A 19,162-nucleotide genomic window follows, 5' to 3' on the forward strand; every position below is an offset into this window, starting at 1 on the left:
TTTCCATGAGTAGTTTTATGACCCTGGTGGTAGTTTGACTCTTCTTCTGTATCGTGAGCTCAAAGAAACACTCATTAGAACCCGACTGACCCCCTCTTTGGCCCTTAGAAATAACTGATGTGAGAAGCGAAAGTCTTATAATACGCGATTAGCTCCCAAACCAATACCAAAGATTTCGAAACGTCCTTGTATAGCGTTTAATTGGCGTTCATATTTAAGTTCAAAAACTGGAGGAAACTAAACGGGAAAGCTCTTAATTGTGTGTCTGGTGATGAGTAGAAAACCTCACCATTGTGGATTGTATTGGACTGTAGCTATAGTTTAATTCGGGCTGTTACGAATACACTGCGTTGAACTAAGGAATTAGCTCTAAATTACCGTAAATAATTTAACCATCGAACGAGGATCACGTGAGAGGGGGTGAGGGGCAGGTGCAGGATGGGGTGGGAGGGTAGGACAGGGGCAGGGGAGTAGGCTAGGGGCAAGGAGATTCCCAGTCGTGTAGGAAGGGTCCTGGAGGGAGGATGATGTCTGGTCTGGTTGTCTCCTGCAGCGCCTTCTTCGTCTCCTGCTGCTGCCGGTGGTGAGTTACTATTTATTCTCACTAATTGGTTCTCACTCCACTGACCACTGAGGAATACATCGGATTTTTTTCCTGCATGTCTTGGCACCGTACTGCTTAATTAAGGAATATGGTAATAAAATTAAGAGGCTTTTTTACGTAGATTTACATAATTTACACATGCATTTATTTACATAGATTTACAGATTTACACAAATTTACATCTTTTCTACATATCTTGGCACCATATTGCTTCAGGAATATGGAAATAGGGGATTTTTTAGTTACACAGATTACATAGATTTAGACAGACCATACACACTGGTACAATTTAGGCGGTATGGGAATTACATCAAATCTATTGGCCATCAAGACTTATAATTTATATTAAAGAAGAGGTGGTGGTGGTAATGGTTGTGATCGAGTTGATAGTAGGGATGTGGGAACCGAGTAATTTGGTTTTGATTACTCTTCAAAACCGAGTAAACCGAGCACCAAATGATTACTATTCTCTCATGGGAGGCGGTGGCCGAGTGGTCAGCGTGCGGGCGTGGTGAGCCCAGGTGAGCCTAGGTTCGAGTCCCGGGGGTTAGGTCGGGGTTGTGGGCAGGGTTCTCATCTGCTGGAGCACGAGGAAGGGCACCAGGCGGAGCTGGAGGGGAAAGTGTTGGGGTCAGTCATTAAGTGATTAGGTGTAGCTTTACTTGCATGACTTTCTATTTTAGGCGTCTCGATGACACATTGTTCTAATGGTAGACTGTATTTCAGGTCCTGGCAAGCAGATGAGAGGTCGAGGCATCCATCAGAACAAGATCTTCCACCGTCTACTAAGCACTGTGCAAAGCATGTCAAGTCGCCCCAGTTGAACACCCACGCAGGCTTTTGTGAATGCTATATATTCCTGAGCCTTCTATGAAAAGTTGGTGAGTAGTAATTTTCAAGAGTTTGTTGAGAATTGGGAGTAAAAAATGTGGTACTGCTACCTCTATAGTTCCCACACTCCCCTCTGCTGCCCTTCCCCTTGTAAACTGGGACAATGATGGCTATTGTCCAGTCCGCTGGCACCGCCCCCCCCATGCTACTTCACATATCTTGACCATCCATTTAATAACTACATCTCCTCCACACTTCAACATTTCTGCTCTGATTCCATCAATTCCTGCAGCCTTTCCATTTTTTTTTCTTTTTGTTGCTTGATTTATTTCTTCATATGTTATACTTTTTTCTATATATACTCTCCCTCTACCTCCACTCAAAACTGCTGCTTTTACAGCTGCTGGACGTCCATCCTCAAATTCATTAAGTTTTTTAAATATTCTCTCTCTCTTTCACAGGGTAATGGGTTCTTCGCACCGCAGGCTCAAGTGACAGATGAGCACTGAGGCCACTCGCACTGATAGTGTGTACCCCTGACTTCACTTACCTAAGAGAAAAATGAAACTTGTGGGCATATGCCAAAGCTGTGCATGGCCTCTTTCCTCATCTCCATCTTATTGGCCTTCAAGGCTGTGGTTGAAAATAACCTATTACCCCAGGAAACAAAACCAGTGTAACATCCAAGTTAGACTGTTTACCCATGTACTCATTTATCAACCACCCTAAAAGGAAGATGAACAGCTGGGTGGGCTGCACATTGACTGTCCAGGTTGGGTTCTGAGCCCAGGCCCATGGATCCGTAGCCAAAGGCATGCCAACCACCAACATGGCTGTGCTAAAAGAGAAGGGTTTTTAAAGTAAACTATGCCATGTGAATTATGAAGCATGCAGTGGAGGCTACCCCTTGTGTTACAGCTATGATAGTGAAGGAAGTGAACCCTAGTGTGTTTGGACAAGTGTCAGCACCTTTATGATGCCTTGCATCCAAAGCAGTGTGGTGTACCATCTCACAGGGAGTGATCCTCTTGGCCCATGCTACATAAAACCCACAGTTAAATACCTTTATTCATTTATGGTAGGGGGTCATTTTTCTGGGAAAATTGCTGTTCTCCCTAAAAATTTGGAGCTATGTGACTGTGTCTGTGTGCCTCGGTCCTTCAAACTCAAAGGTCTCGTGTTTCGGCAGAACAGTGCCAAACTCTTTGCCTCCTGTCTTTAGAATTGCCAAGTATTTTATAAGAGATTGGCCTGGTAATAGTCTTTAGAATTGCCAAGTATTTTATAAGAGATTGGCCTGGTAATAGCCCAGACATCAGTCCCATTGAGAACCTCTGATACCTTGTAAAGAAGGATCTCAAGGAGCAGAATGTGGGCTCCGGACTTCCCACAAAAAGACATCACCAAGCTACAGGAGTGGAGCAACAAGAGACTGTTACAATTCAGTGAAGAAAAATGTAAAGTCATGCACCTTGGGAGGGGAAATCCAGCATACCAGTACCACATGGATAACACTCCACTATCCACCAAAGAGGCAGATAAAGACCTGGGAGTATATGTTACCAGGCTACCAGTGAGGGTGAAATTTGTGCCAATCGCAGCGGAGGGGTTAATTCCCACACTTGAGGCTCTGTCTGTCCCAGGCTAATATTCCTTGCTAGGCCATCAGAAACTTCGTCCTTTCATTTACTAGACATCTCCAAGCCTCAGTGATGCTTCAGTATTATCCTATAGTGCTAAATTTTAACTTGATAGCTGCGGGGATCATGCGTCTTAAAGGCCCCTCTAAGCGAGAATAATGAGAAAAAATCATCACTCACGCAAACCCTTTCATAATATATATCAACGCATTTGTGATCAGTTTATGCATCATCTATTTTAGGGGCTTTATATCATGGAAAAAATTTGGCCTGTTGCTGGTACTGGGTTAAGTAATAGAGTACCTAATTACATGTGTACATATTGTGAATCAACTTGTTGCATGAGCAGTGGTTGCCACATACTACTTTTGTTGAGTACTGTAATTTACTTAAAATTGACTGAAGAGGGAGTTTATTTGAATGTTGAGTCAGCCTGAATGATATCAAGTAGGAGTGTGTAGTGCTAGGAACTCATTGATTTGAGCCAAGAATTTCTTAATGGAACTTTGAGATAGTGTAAGGAAGGGATGGATGGATTGGCTGTCTTATTCTCTCTACATAAACTTCCACACACTTTAATTATGTCTAAGAGTTGTTTTTATAATGTCCCTTATTTTACAGGAATGTGTTTCTAAGCTGAAAGGAAGACTGGAAGACAGACAAACCAGTTATCTTCCTCTGCATCGTAGCTGGACGGAAGGCAAGGAGGGAGCAGGTATGTGGAGGTGCCTCATGCATGCATGTTGGTGTATGTGGTAGAAAAGTTTGTGGCAGTGCTCTTTACCCATTTTCAATGCAAGATCACCTATTGTGGACATGGAAAAAGCTATCTACTCAAGATGGTCCCCAGTTTTCTTCTATAAAATAAAAACTTGTCAATTCAATCACTTTTCTTTACAAGTTTATTGAGTGAGCCATGTGACTTCCTTTATTAAATAATAATATCTTGTGTCTACATTTGTGCCTCTTATCCACCGCAGTAACACAGATGGAACAGACTCAGTTTCCATGACTTTTTTTCCCCACCAGTACTATTGCTTTCCACAATCTTTTTTTCCTAAGTTTGATGTCTTCCCAGGTTGAACAGCACTGGGGTGGATCAGCAAGGAGCAAGGAAAGGTCAAAGTTGACTGCACAGTATTTAGCTCATATTGTTAGAAAATCACATAGTTGCGTGTCATAGGGGACTATAGAATTAAACTAAATTCAATACAGTATTTTACTTTTGTTTGTATAGCCAGCTGGATATTTTCTAGGAGGCAAATGAGATAGAAAAATGACACATTTTTTCATATTGATTTTCTTTTGTAAGGATTTTACTGTACAGTTTTTCTGTAATCTTCACCGAGCTTTAGAAGTTCTCCAAATGTTCCCGGTGTTTTGGAGCGGTCCAGTGCCATCTTGAGGCTGTTTCTGAATTTAGGTGAAGGACAGGTGTCTTATATATTCCCTTTTGGTAGGTAGGTATCAGTAGATGGATGGGGCTTTTTTGTTAAGCTGGTTGATTCTTGGGAAGGTGAGTTGAGTCAGAGAGGGTTGGTTGAGGGAGGGTGAGTTGGGTCAGTCCATTAAGCTGTAGCTTATAAGGGAGGCGTGGGGAGAGGGGTCAGAGTCTAAGGGTTGGGGTAATGTGAATGGGGCTGCTTTTGTGCAGAGGTCCAACAGTGTCTTGAGGTTCTCTTTCAGGATATCTAGGGGTGTTGTATACTCTGCAAACTTGTGTAAAGTATCAGGCCTATTGTCCTGTCTAAGGGAACATCAGTGAACAGGCTTTCACTGTAGAGTGAGCTGTGATCCTCGGTGGGTGAGGCATCAAGCAAGATTTCCAGAATATCTGAGGAAGATGAGAGACTGTAATTGTTAGAGTATATGACATGAGCAGTTCATTCAATTTCTTGGCTGTAGTGTAAGTTGGAGTTGGTATTTAGGAGATGATGAGGCGCAAGAGGTTGCCAGGCTTGTTTCTTAAAGTTCCCATGGGTGTAACCCGGCGACTACTCTCCGGTAGGCTTGTCGAAAGGGCGGGCTTTCATAGCAGCATTGGTGGCCGAGATGTGGTGTTGATCGCTTCCTCATCATGTCATTTATCTTACAAGTAATCCTTTTGAGTTTTGAGGTATCATCGAGGATGGTGTTGATCTTGTGAATGTAGTCTTCTTTCCTGTGAGGTAGGTGGTAGTTTTGTCAGCACAATAGATTATGGTATTCACGCAGTTGATTGATTAGCAGCTGATATATGCTCCTTGCTGACTACTTTACTAGAGCTACAGAATTCATCAACTTCTGCTATGAGTGTTGGTTGAAAGTCAGGTGTCATTAAATGATAATTTTATACTCTATCTGCTTTTCCAAGGTTTTACGGACTATAGAAACTCACTCCTCTACTGATACGTACCTACCACTTGGAAATATATGAATGACACCCGTCTTTTAACTGCACTCAGATACAGCCTGAATATAGAACTAGACTGCTTTGAAAGGTCACAAATTTTTAGAAGTTCAATGAATATCATAGAAATGACAGAGAAGCCTTACAAAAAAAATTGATAGAATGTGGCATATCTTTCAAATCTCTTTTGGAGGCTCTAATGTGCGAAGAAATTATACTGTAAGTCACAAATACCTAAAGAGGCTCCGGAGATAAACAGGAAGCTTGTCTTTTAAATCAAACTAGATAAATGTCCCCACCAGAATATTTATTTTAACAATTTTTCCAACAAATTAGAAGCATTATATGAAGGATATAATTATAAAAAATCCATGGCAACACATTTACAATATTCCCAATTGTTCAATGGTACAGTGGGTCTTGTGGGAGTAGGATGTTCATGTCATTGCTTCTTTCAGGGGTTTTACATGCTGGCAAGTGTTGCGAGCCCCTTTAACTAGCCTGGATGGAGAGATGGATGGAGAAGCCTGTTTGGGAGAATGGGAGATATTCATCAGCTGCTTCCCAAAAACTTTAAATGCAACACTACAGTGCTCGAGATTGAACGCAAGCCTTCTGAGCAGATGTCAAGGCAGCAGTGTACCAACTGAACCACTGATGAGTTAAAATGTCATGGAGCCAGGGGCCGCATCTGCCAGACTTTACCTGACTGTCACCCCAGTGGTCACTGTTGACTTAAACAAAATGTGACCTCACCCATGGTAGCTGGAAACTTGACCTCCAATGGCAGATACAGTGTTTATATACATTAGAGAAACTTCAATAATGCAGTTAAAAATCTCCGGTTTTAAACATCACAGAGTGCCAGGGATTGAACCCAGGCCTTCGGAGTAGAAGTCAAGGCAGCATACCAACAGAGTCACTGATGAGCTGGAAGGGCACCGTGTCCAGAGTTAGGGACTGAGATATCTACCTGGTAAAGTGCCACAAAAGTGGTCCCTGGCACGGTGACCTTCTAGCTCAGTTGGTAAGCTGCACCGGTTTCTACCCTGACGGCCTGGGTTAGAGATTCCACGCACTCAGCGGTGTTGCATTTAAAGATTTTTCCCTGCATTACTGGAATTTCTCTAATGCTTATAAACACTATGTGCCATTGTGGGGGTCATCTTTCCTTCATGGCCACAGTGTGGGACTGGGGAGACGGGTAAAGTCCCACAGAAGTGGCCCCTGACATAGTGACCTTTAAGCCCCTCAATGGCTCAGTTGGTATGCTGCCCCAACTCATGCTCAGAAGGCCTGGATTTGACTGCTGGTACCTATTGGTGTTGTTACTTAGAGATCTTTCACTGTTGCAATTCCTCTACCTTCTCATATGTCCGAAAGACAATAAATAATGGGATTATTAAAGCTAGTTTCTTTTAAAACAAGATGCTTACAGTTTTTCTCCGGAGGCTGCTTGAAGTATTATGGACTTAGTACAGTTTTTAAAACCTGTGGACTTAGTACAGTTTTTAAAACCTGTAAGCACAGCAGATTCTGCTTGGTTTTTAAAAGCATACAGTTAGGTCAGACAGCACACACAGTGTATGATTTGGTTGGAGGAAATGAAGATAAGATGAAAAATTTGAATGAAAGTACTTAGGGATGGTTATACCCTATGAGAGCATGGAGAGAAAAGTAAGGGAGAGAAGTGATGGGCACACATGAAAGGGTTATGAAAAGAAGTGTGAGTATGGCAGTGAGGAAGGGTATAAGAAATAGCATTATACTTTCAACTCTATCAGATGATTCAGAGGCAGACTTGAAATGTATCACAGCAATCAATACACACTGGAGAAATTATAGCTATATTAAGAGGTGCATATGGTGTACTGAGATGGAGTGGAGAGAAAAAATAGTGTAACAATTTTGGTGTGGATGTGGGTGGGCAGGGGACTATGGAGAGGTTGAATGTGTGAAACGTGGTGCTCTAATCTGACTTGGACTTGGGATGAGAATGAATGAGATTGTGATGTGTACGAGGGCAGGACTGAGGAAGAGGGTATCTGGATAACATGTTAGATGAGGGATTAAATGCTAATGGAGAGGGCAGGAATATGAAAAATTGGAGACACTACTTATGTGGGCACAGATTTACGACACATCCTGTGAGGGGGCAGCAGAGATATATAGAAAAATAGTAACACTTGATTGCTTTTAAAACTTACAAGGTTCTCTGAGCTTAAACAAATTAGAGTTCGAAGCTTTGTCTTCATCCAAGGTGCAGGCCATCTCCCTTGTGCTCGTGGGCAATGTTTGGACGGCCCTCAGCCAGGCCTTCCAGTTTTTCTTCCAGTTCCAGGAATGACGCAACCTGTGGAATAAGGCAGAATAAATACAAAGCTGCAGTCACGTAATCATTATAGTCATGCCGCTATATTTTTTCTATCTTTTTTAGGTGCTGCCTACCCAGCAAACAGGAAACGTTTATACACATGTGTAGTGCTGACTTGGCTGATGGGCGAGCCTCCCATAACCCACTTAGCCAGGGGGGTACCTCTTTGGCCGACTGGCAAAGGAGTGGCTCTCCCGTTACGCTGGTCACGGGTTCGATCCCCGACGCCGGCAAACCTTTCCTTGTCTGGATTAATTTCTCGTGTGTTTCGTTACACGCTCTTCTGGCATTTCACACGTAGCTTTTAGGTTGTATTTTTGTCCGTCTAAAAGTTACGTCATCAGCACGTAACAATTACATAGTGATTTTCTGACCAAACTGTGAAGTTTAGCTACAGAACGTAGTTTCTTGGTGAATTTCTGACCAAACTCTGACGTTTACACGACGTCGTTTCTTGGTTGCTGCCTGGTCCAGTAGAGATGACAATTTCAAACACATTACTTGAAAACACATTATGTTATTATAAACCATCGATTCAGTGTACGTACACAATGTGAATCATAGATAATTTATGTAATGGGTCCCATTCAGACACGTACTAGGTAGACAAGTTGTATTAACTCAATGCATAAGAAGTGGTGTACACACACACACAGACACACCGATAGCTACACACACTTCGATAGCTCAGTCGGTAAAAGCGCTGCGCTACCAGGCCTCACGGCGTGGCAGGCAGAGGTTCGAGCTCGGCTCGGACCGGGTTTTTCCTGACTAGGAGTGGTTACTGTTCACTCTTGAGCAAGAGGGATGGCGTGTGTGGTGTGTGAGGTCCTGGCAGTATCCAGAGATCGATTAATGAGCCTTGCTTGCTCTTATCGGGAGGGTATTTGCTGGCGAGTGCGAGTCCAACTCGTGATCAGGCCGTGGTGAAATACACATGCAAACACTAACACACACCTTGTTCACCTGGGCTTTATGTTACCTGTTCTTACGTGTTCCTGCGTCGAGAGAGAGAGAGAGAGAGAGAGAGAGAGAGAGAGAGAGAGAGAGAGAGAGAGAATCAACGGAAAAAGCGGTATTCGAAGTTAAATTTGAACAGAATGAGAGAAATATACAAAATAATGAGAAATACACAAGAATGAGAGAAATATACAAGAAAGAGAAATATACAAGAATGAGAGAAATATACAAAAGAATGAGATAATTATACAAAAGAATGAGAGAAATACACAAGAATGAGAGAAATATACAAGAATGAGAAATATACAAAATGTTAACAATATGGTTTGGACAATGGTACTCGAAACTTTAATAATGATCGATGTTAGGATCAAAGATATATAAAAGGGAGGAGGGAAGAAAAAACATGGAGGAATAAAATATTGCGTCTGAACTGTTTTGTAAGGCTAGACAAAGTTTGGCGAACACATTACAGCTGCGCTTTCTTTCTACCCATATATCCACAACTATGTGCAGCGCGCCGACATGCCCGGTGTCGTGTTCCTGGCTGCCCCCCTGTTCCCTAGTTGTTCTCCCCTGTGTGTATGTAAACAAAGCGGACGGACTAAAACAATCGTAGCTGCCCCGACTCGTGACGCCACATGTGGGCGATTGCTGGAGAATAATATGTATTTTGTCAATACAAAAATATTACAGTATGAGAATAATATGTATTTTATCCATACATGGATACAACCATATGAGAATAATGTGAAGATTTTTCTGCATAACCCTAAACAAATTTTCGTTACTTTTGACAAAATATATGTATTATAACCTCGCAGTATTACTGCTTAGGCAAAATTTTGCTCCCGAAGAGGTACCTATCTGTGTATCACTTGAGTGCTCGTACCTGTTCAACCTCTTGCTTGCACACAGTCGCACGTACGTACCTCAGCATGATCAACAGGCCTGATCTTAGGATATACCTCTCGTCCCCTTCCCAGATCGGAGCTTCGAGACAATATTTTGAGATTTGATATCAAATTTAGAAGAAAATTGAACAAAGACGATTAATTCTTAAGTAACACCGACGGCGGGAGGAGTCCGCGGGCCATTACAATGACGATTAACTTGAAGGTGACGCCGACGGCGGGAGGAGTCCGCGGGCCATTACAATGACGATTAACTTGAAGGTGACGCCGACGGCGGGAGGAGTCCGCGGGCCATTACAATGACGATTAACTTGAAGGTGACGCCGACGGCGGGAGGAGTCCGCGGGCCATTACAATGACGATTAACTTGAAGGTGACGCCGACGGCGGGAGGAGTCCGTGGGTCATTACAATGACGATTAACTTGAAGGTGACGCCGACGGCGGGAGGAGTCCGCGGGTCATTACAATGACGATTAACTTGAAGGTGACACCGACGGCGGGAGGAGTCCGCGGGTCATTACAATGACGATTAACTTGAAGGTGACGCCGACGGCGGGAGGAGTCCGCGGGTCATTACAATGACGATTAACTTGAAGGTGACGCCGACGGCGGGAGGAGTCCGCGGGTCATTACAATGACGATTAACTTGAAGGTGACTCCGACGGCGGGAGGAGTCCGCGGGTCATTACAATGACGATTAACTTGAAGGTGACGCCGACGGCGGGAGGAGTCCGCGGGTCATTACAATGACGATTAACTTGGTGACACCGACGGCGGGAGGAGTCCGCGGGTCATTACAATGACGATTAACTTGAAGGTGACGCCGACGGCGGGAGGAGTCCGCGGGTCATTACAATGACGATTAACTTGAAGGTGACGCCGACGGCGGGAGGAGTCCGCGGGTCATTACAATGACGATTAACTTGAAGGTGACGCCGACGGCAGGAGGAGTCCGCGGGTCATTACAATGACGATTAACTTGAAGGTGACGCCGACGGCGGGAGGAGTCCGCGGGTCATTACAATGACGATTAACTTGAAGGTGACGCCGACGGCGGGAGGAGTCCGCGGGTCATTACAATGACGATTAACTTGAAGGTGACGCCGACGGCGGGAGGAGTCCGCGGGCCATTACAATGACGATTAACTTGAAGGTGACGCCGACGGCGGGAGGAGTCCGCGGGTCATTACAATGACGATTAACTTGAAGGTGACGCCGACGGCGGGAGGAGTCCGCGGGTCATTACAATGACGATTAACTTGAAGGTGACGCCGACGGCGGGAGGAGTCCGCGGGTCATTACAATGACGATTAACTTGAAGGTGACGCCGACGGCGGGAGGAGTCCGCGGGCCATTACAATGACGATTAACTTGAAGGTGACGCCGACGGCGGGAGGAGTCCGCGGGCCATTACAATGACGATTAACTTGAAGGTGACACCGACGGCGGGAGGAGTCCGCGGGTCATTACAATGACGATTAACTTGAAGGATGAAAGTGACGCCGACGGCGGGAGGAACCGCGGGCCATTACAAAGATGACGTTGAAGACAGGTCGAGTATGAAGATGTCCACATCACATCCCATCCCATTATGGAGGCAAATCCCTTATTCCCCCCTACTGCCGGGCTATTCTGGTGAGGACGCCCATGGTGTGTTAAGGGCCGCCGGTGGTCGTCGTGGTGTTGGTGGCTCCCAGGCCGAAGAGAAGCACTGCCCCTGCGTCTCCCCGGTCCCTGTGATGCTGGTCGAGTCGGTGCTCTCCTCTGGGCAGCCACTTCCGGACCAGACGGCTTCTCGCTACGCCATTGTGGGAGTCGAACCCAACAATGTGAGGAAAACTAAAAGATAATAAATCTAAAAATGCCTCCGGCCAATGTGAGTTGATGGCGAAGGGGGAAGGTTGTGTTGACCAGGGTGCCCTGCATGGTGTTGACAGGGCTGTGCTGATGACAGGCGATGACGAAAGCGGGAAATTCAGTTTGGTATTCTCAGACGCTTCCGCCTCTCTTAATAGAGCTCATAAAAATATTTATTTGATTAGTGATAACGTACATCTAAAGAGCAGTATGAATGACTAGTTACTTTTGGGCAGTGGTGGGCACCGCTAACCGAAAAGTTAGCTTCGCTAACTGGTAATCCACTAACTACAAAGTTAGCTAAAACTTACACGTATCTTCGCAGCGTAGTGCATAACAATGGTGGGTCTTACCAGGAAGTCACTTCACGGATGGGCCTGACACAGCGTTATGGACTCGCTAAGTACGAGTATTTAGCGTTGTCAATATCTATGCAGGAGGACAAAGGTCGAATTTGTCACTTGTGCTCCCTGTCTTAATATATGGCTGTGAGGTATGGACACTGAATATAGCGAATTGGAGAGGAGTGTCGATGCCTTTGGTAGCTACCAGGAGCTTCCACAGGGTCATGGAATATCGCTGGAATGACCATGTCGAACTAGCGACTACGTGATGAAAATGAATTAGGGGCACCTCCCGATACGACCGAACCGCGCACGACTCGGCGGCATGCCGGCGATTTTGGTAGCCGACCATAAAGCAAGACCGTTACAACTTGGGTCGTGGCGCATTTGCCGACCGTATACGGGAAGATGTGGCCGAGGGTTTATGCCTCTCATCAAATTCCAAACCGAATCAATAATTTTGGGGGTATTTATCAAAGGCAGTTTTACAAGTGAAGAGACGACCTTGCTGCCTTGCCAGCCAGCCTGCCACAATGTGTCGGCAGAAAAATAAGTGGCCCGCAAGCCACATTTGCCCACCCCGGGTTATATATAATATATGGTGCTGTAGTGGCGGCAGGGCCGCGTTATTGAGCAGCACGGATCAACACAAAGAAATAAACCTGGAATGACCTGACTTCACACACGCATTGATGCACATATATACATATACTACACAAACAACGTTCTCGCAACGCAGCCAGTAATACCAAGCACCTAGACTGACAAATTAGAGAACAAAATATTTTAGCAGCACAAAACTCACTCATAAAAATACACATTCGCCTTTCACCACAACGCCCGAATATACTAACAATTCCCTCCTTGCACACTTTTCTCCCTCTTTCACCCCATCAGCCAACAACTACTAATACTTGTGTATGAATTAGGCACCAACCCTGGTGCCCCGCGCAATATTTGATAGAAAAAACAAGAATTATCAGCTGGTCGTGTCTCCCTAGTTATGCTTTGATCACCATTTCGTTCTCGTCGGTAACATTCCAGTCATGGTCTGTCCAAATTCATTCATCTTCATCTCTTTGTATTTCTTTCACAGCATTTCAGGTACCGCATTTCTTACAAAGCACACCAAGCGTAATTAGGGCAGCCAAAAGTATCTAACAGGATTACTTAAACACCAAAAACGGTAGTCTTGCCAATTACCCCGCTGCAAGTTTCGAAGTCCCATTGCGTCGAAACTTTCGAGTGAAACACCTCACGAGTTTGAATCGTTGAATAACCAGACCCAACAGGCAGATAAGCAGTAACGAACAGCAACCATGTATAAACCATTCATAAACAGCAGTCATTTACAAAACGCTTGAGTTGAGTACCCTAAAGATAGGTATATTAATAACAGGTAGGGAATGGATGGTAAGAGCAAACAAGCAGTCCAAGGCTATTGTTTACATTCATGCATATGCTCGCTTAAACTAATGCAACGCCATAACAGGCCTCATGAATCATCTGTCCTCTAATAACTTTTGGTTATAAGACGAGAGTAGTTGAAGGTAAATATTAGGAGTAGCGGCTCCTAGCGGGTGCGCGTTTAGGGCACGGTGTGGTGGTAATTACAACATTTCTAGCACGTACGACGGGGTTTTGACAAGCGGACAGGCGTGTTTATGTCACAAGGGGTGTATTTTTCCGCGCGGGCTCTTCCATTTTTTCACCCCGGAGCTCGCAGTCTCATCGCCCATCGACTTGGAAGAAATCGTGAGGCCAGCGTGGAAAAATACACCCCTTGTGGCAAACACGCCTGTCCGCTTGTCAAAACCCCGTCGCACGTGTAAAAAATATTTTAATTACCACCACACCGTGCCCTAAACGCGCACCCGCTAGGAGCCGCTATTCCTAAGATTTACCTAGTTGAAGTTTAGCTGTAAACTTACCAGGATCAGCTGAATGGTTTCTCACACGACTCCCAGGTGCGTGCGTGATCCCTGTCCGCCGGGTGGTTGGTGACTGGCTGCTCCTGGGTTCTCCAACCCCCGCCTCTCTGCCCTCTCACCTGACAGATTCGGCAGCCAGATGGACTCAATATCGACTCAAGGTCCTTCCTCACCGTAATGCTTGATTATTTTTGTTGTCAAAAGGTAAAATAACATGAACTCAGCATCTACATATAATATGGACATGAAGAAAATGTCAGTTTGCTACTTGGATTCATAGCTTGGGACAACTCTCAACTAGTAGTTCCTTAATTGACTATTGCTTCTTATCATCGGCTGTTAAGTCTGGTAATCTGTTCTTCATTAGAGTACCAAGGTTATAAGAACTGGTGACATATATAACCAGTGAAAAAATCTGTTATCTGATCATTACCAAGGTTATAAAAATTCGGTGATTCATAACTAATTTACAACAGCTGATTTCAGTTTAATCACAACTGCTTGTTACCTCCAGTTGTTAGATAGAGCAATAGCTTCTTCAGAAGAAAGAAAAGATCATGATTTTGTTCATTACTGATCAATAACTTAAAGCCACCATAATTATCAATCATTTTAGACACCTCTTCCTACATGACCCAGAGGTGGGATGGGTTTGGGACACAGGTATTGGAAGGCATAAAAAACTAGACCAAAGTTATTTCAATATTAGGAACTGATAACTTCTGATGCTCCACAACCCACTCATCTTTGTTGTCATATAGCATCAAAAAAGGAAGAAACTTCTTGTGTATTTGAAACATTTTAAAGCTTAATCTTTAACAAATTTTATTGATTTATGATGCCCCAGAAATCCTTCCTTTTCGCTTTGCTGCTCTGAAGAAGGGAAGGGCAGTCATATGAAAGAATCCTTGTTCTGTATTTTACTATTTCAATACAGAGTTTGTCAGACTTTGAGACATAGACAGTCATGCTATGTCATGGGAGTATGTAATGAAATTTTCCACATACATAGGCACAGTCAAGTATGAAAAATGTTCCTGTGAGAATGTGGCAGGAAGAACAGAAAAGTCAAATATATATATAATATATGTATGTACAAATTTACAGACAATAGCTAAGTAACAAATTTGTACACTAACAATATCCACAAAATGATTCTGCCTCAATGAGTCTATGATATATGCATCAAGTGGTATTATGTTGCTGCTCACTTTTAGTACAACTCTGAAGGTGTCATGACCTCAGAAGTGAACAGTGGAGACACAAATATACATGAAAGAACAATGAAGAACATGGCACAATGATGGAAGATAATAACATCTGAGACACCAGTCAGAACAGGATTGGCAGAAAGGGTAACAAAAATAATGACCGTCTTTTGTTTGAAATGCCACACAAATTAGCAGTTTAACCTTGAAGGAGAGAATACTTGATAACTGTTTGTCCCTATCAACTCATTCACTGACCATCTATTCATCTATATTTGGGTAACTGAGAACTGTGTCTGAGAATGTTCTTCCTCCAACAGGCCTGTGGAACATTTACACACCATCCTGGTGTGTCTACAATAATATTATTACATGAACTTTGGCTTTATAATTTTGTATCTTGAGCAGGATACACTGTGACTAAACCAATACCGTACATACATAAATCTACATTATAAATCTCACTCGCATTCAACCTTTGGTACAAGTAATCCTTCAAGACCTTTCTATGTACAAGTGATGACAGTGGGGGTGCAGGATGATCTGTGTACAAATGGTAGTATGGTGAGCACAGCTTCTGTATAAACAATTTCATACTAATCACCACCAATACCTTTTAAAAATATGCTAGTTTATGACATGAGTGACTACCTTGAGTTCCAGGTGTCCCATCATACACAGGACACAGGTGAAGACTCCCAGGTGAGGACACCACCACCACAACCAAAGGCTGTGGCTGCAGGCAGAGAGGTGGGTCCTGCCTGCCTGGTGACAATGCCTTGTGGCTCTCTAACAAGGAGCCACACCGGGAGTCTACTTGGAATAGCAATGCAAGATATTTGGCGTTATTATTCCAGGAAGCACTTTCCTAAGAGACTCACTACACACATAGAAATGAGAAGAGAAATGGACAGCTTTGAAGATGCCAGTGAGTGATGCTACCACTACAGGAATGAAAGAAAGGAAAAACGGAAGAGGTGAATTTTGCACGAGTCAACAAAAAAGGATGTAATTTGGTAAGTGATAATATGAATTCCATAAATACAAATCAAAACGAGGAATGTAGCATTAAACCTTAAATCACAATCATACGGTGAAATCTGAGACCGTCTCCTCTTCAGAAAGTGACAACCTCATATCACACTAGCTTGGAGTTTGTCAAGATCAGGCTTTCGGCTGATGGAGCCTTTCCTCCGCGGCAGCGTGGACGGCTGCGTGGTGCTGGAGGAGGAGTGGGGGAGGGTGGAGTGGCTGAGGGCGGGTGTATGGGGAGGTGCCACAAAATTGGTGTCGGGACACCCGTTCTGAAGGAGGAGGTCGATGACTTCCTTGTCTCTGGCAGTCCGGGCGTAGAAGAGGCTTGAGCGTCCCTCAGCGTCACACACCTTCACGTTGGCATTGTACTGGGAAGGAAAACAACGATGATAAAGGTAAAAATTTTGAATAGGAACAAATAGTATGAGAATACATGTGAAAACAGAAGAGAAAGTTGCACTGACATTGTAACCAAAAGGAAAGACATAAGGTGATATGTGTAAACATATTCAATACATCTAAAAGTGATTCCAGAGTATGCACATGAAGCCAGAGAACCGCTCAGGAAGAGTGAAAATGGACGTTAAACGAAATGATGATGATGAAGATGATGTACATGAAGCCAGAGAGAAAGACATGCTCTTCATGATACTAATGTTTGACTAAATTTAGCCAACTACAATTAAGCATTATTCAAGACTAGAATATGCATCTCCCATAATTTTTTGAATAGTATATTATTTTCATATTTCTATTTTGCACTGTCTGCCTACTTTTATATATAAAAAAAAAAAAAAAAAACTCACCCAGAGCAGCAGCTGCACAATGGGGAGGGAGGGGACACCCGCCGCCAGGTGCAGAGCCGTCCTCAGGTCTCGCGGGGGTGCCAGTGGGCTGTTGATGGCATCCCCGACGTGCGGGAGCAGGCCTGAGAGCTGCTTGGTGTCTCCCCGGCACACACAGTCTACAATCTGCAGTGACAGTAATGATAACTTTTAAAACCAACAAATAAGGTCTATCAAGTAAGTTTCTTCATGTAATTCTCAAACACTGTAATGACATATTGATGTCTTATGTGTTATAACTGCAACATACGAAATATTCATGCCAAGTTACTGTGATGCTGCCTTTCATAATTTTGTGATTCAAGTCTGTTTAGGGCCATGATAACAGAAATTCAGAAATCTTATTATAAAGAGATTATAGCAGCTGGAGGGAAATATGTTCTGGGAATTTTGTAACTACTGGTTCTTACTGTCCACCTTATCTATATTTAAAACAAGAGAACTTTTGTTTACTATGCTTACCTGCTCATTCAGAGGAATGCTTGCCAGAGGATTGGCCAGGAACTCTTTGGCCTCGTACTTGGCCCTGATCCAGCGCTCCTTGTCCTCTCGGCTAGACCGAGGGTTGGGCTTGGTCTGGCCCCGCAGGTTGGCCTCCCAGACACTGTTGCCAACTTCATTCCCAAGGGCCATCATGACTGACACTGGGCCGGACCTGACAAAGGATAAATAAATATATTGAACAACTGTTTGGACTGGAAAAAAAAAGAGAAAAAGAAAAAACATGATTCAAATTAGTGCATGAGAAAGTAAAAGTATCATAAGCAATTAGATTGTGAGAGTGGGAAGGGAGAATACTTAAAAAGTATTACATTCTTATTTGAATGGTGATGGTCACAGAGCCCTGACTGAGAGAAACTACCTTTAATTAATAAAAGGCACATCATACTTACGGCCACTCGTCCAAATCCAGTGACCTGACTTTGGATATGTGTGAGCCCAGGTTTCTGTGGATGCCCGAGCACTCAATGCACATGAGTACCCCGAGATTGATGCTGGCCCACTCTGGGTCTGAAGGGACAGGAGGGACGGTTGTGAGAACAGGACACATCACAAATACTGAACCTTATATATCATTTACCGCTGAACACAACACACCATTAAAATACTGAACATGACACTTTAAGTACTGAACAAAACAATTCTTTCAATTCTGAATTCTGTAGCAATCTCACTGATGGGCATTGTGCAATTCACTGTTGAGTCAAAATAGGCAAAAATGAAACTGTAAATGTTCTAAACATTGTTACAAGAAATTAATATTTGTGTATTGGGTTTAAACAGTGTAACTGACCACGATGATGAAATAATTTTTCTTAACACAGCAATACACAAGAGATGATCCTTTCTGCATCACTCACTTGGGGCATCACAGTCCACACAGTTCAGATTGCCAGGGACTTGGTTCTTGATGGTGATGATGGCCTGGGGGTCGATGGGGTGGGCCTGGCGGGTCCGGCTCTTGTTGGACTCGTTGCCCTGCAGGGAGCACAGGATCTGCTGCTCGATGACCGTCACCCACTCATCTCTGTCCTCCTGACTCGCTGCCTCAAAGTGCCACTGTTTGTTGTCCAGGGACACCAAGCTGAACTCGTACCCGTCAGAGTCTGAAGGAGCAGAATATTGGTAGAGGAAGGGTGGTACTGTACAAAGCATTTTTAAGTATGATTTCTGTGTACATATACAATGACCTGATTTTCCTTGTGGTTATCATCATTCTGTTGGAAGGGATATCTTACAGAGCTGAACCTATTTGAGTTTGTGAGGTAAAAGAATATCAGCAGAGGAAAGAAAATACTTTACAATTCATTTATCTAACATGATTTCTGTGCATGTGTTAAGTTACCTTATATCTCCTTATAGTTATTCTCTTGTTGATATAAAAATGTTGCAGAACAAAATTTGGTGATATTTGGTGTGTTTTTAGTCATGTTTCCAATTGGACTGAGTATGTTAAAAATGCTAATAATGTATAGCAATATGTTTGTGTATTGTTTTACATTAGTGTTTGTTGATAAACAACTGAAAATTACCTTCACACTCTGCATTCTTGTTTCCGCTGCTCTTCATCCTCCTGTGCCGCTTTTTAACATTGGGCGTCTCAATCTTGGAGGAAATACTGCCGGAGTCAAGGCCGTTGACTCCCGCCGCATCCTGGAGCGCCTCGTAGGACATGAGAGTCACCTGCTGTGGGCACAAAGTTGGTCATTTGGCATTTCCCTAACAGAG

General features: G+C 43.7%; 1 protein-coding gene and 2 long non-coding RNA genes across 24 annotated transcripts in view; 2 read left to right on the top strand and 1 right to left on the bottom strand.

Annotated features, from left to right (window-relative positions):
* Window positions 1-457: 457 nt before the first annotated feature.
* Window positions 458-6,871, top strand: LOC126985408 (uncharacterized). Its single transcript, XR_007738689.1, has 4 exons — window positions 458-583; window positions 1,331-1,485; window positions 3,697-3,790; window positions 5,923-6,871. It is a non-coding gene; the product is annotated as an uncharacterized LOC126985408 (long non-coding RNA).
* Window positions 5,755-19,162, bottom strand: part of LOC126985398 (centaurin-gamma-1A-like) — a 116,746-nt gene continuing 103,338 nt past the window's right edge. For all 4 annotated transcript variants that reach the window (XM_050840206.1, XM_050840215.1, XM_050840225.1 and 1 more), the window contains 8 exons: window positions 18,967-19,120; window positions 18,295-18,540; window positions 17,827-17,944; window positions 17,396-17,588; window positions 16,895-17,059; window positions 13,846-16,456; window positions 7,672-7,817; window positions 5,755-5,991 (listed from right to left, as the gene is read on the bottom strand). In XM_050840206.1, coding sequence (XP_050696163.1) covers window positions 16,187-16,456; window positions 16,895-17,059; window positions 17,396-17,588; window positions 17,827-17,944; window positions 18,295-18,540; window positions 18,967-19,120 — 1,146 coding nt within the window. In that variant the 3' untranslated portion in view covers window positions 5,755-5,991; window positions 7,672-7,817; window positions 13,846-16,186. The remainder of the gene's footprint in view (window positions 5,992-7,671; window positions 7,818-13,845; window positions 16,457-16,894; window positions 17,060-17,395; window positions 17,589-17,826; window positions 17,945-18,294; window positions 18,541-18,966; window positions 19,121-19,162) is intronic.
* On the top strand, window positions 10,149-11,770 carry LOC126985413 (uncharacterized). 19 transcript variants are annotated; one of them, XR_007738693.1, is made up of 5 exons: window positions 10,221-10,365; window positions 10,422-10,642; window positions 10,699-10,810; window positions 10,867-10,978; window positions 11,091-11,770. It is a non-coding gene; the product is annotated as an uncharacterized LOC126985413 (long non-coding RNA). The 19 variants fall into 19 exon arrangements; XR_007738691.1 differs by having other exon boundaries at window positions 10,531-10,642; window positions 10,867-11,034; window positions 11,147-11,763; XR_007738690.1 differs by having other exon boundaries at window positions 10,531-10,642; window positions 11,091-11,763.

The sequence above is a fragment of the Eriocheir sinensis genome, chromosome 5 (genome assembly GCF_024679095.1).
Source record: "Eriocheir sinensis breed Jianghai 21 chromosome 5, ASM2467909v1, whole genome shotgun sequence".
NCBI lineage: Eukaryota > Metazoa > Arthropoda > Malacostraca > Decapoda > Varunidae > Eriocheir > Eriocheir sinensis.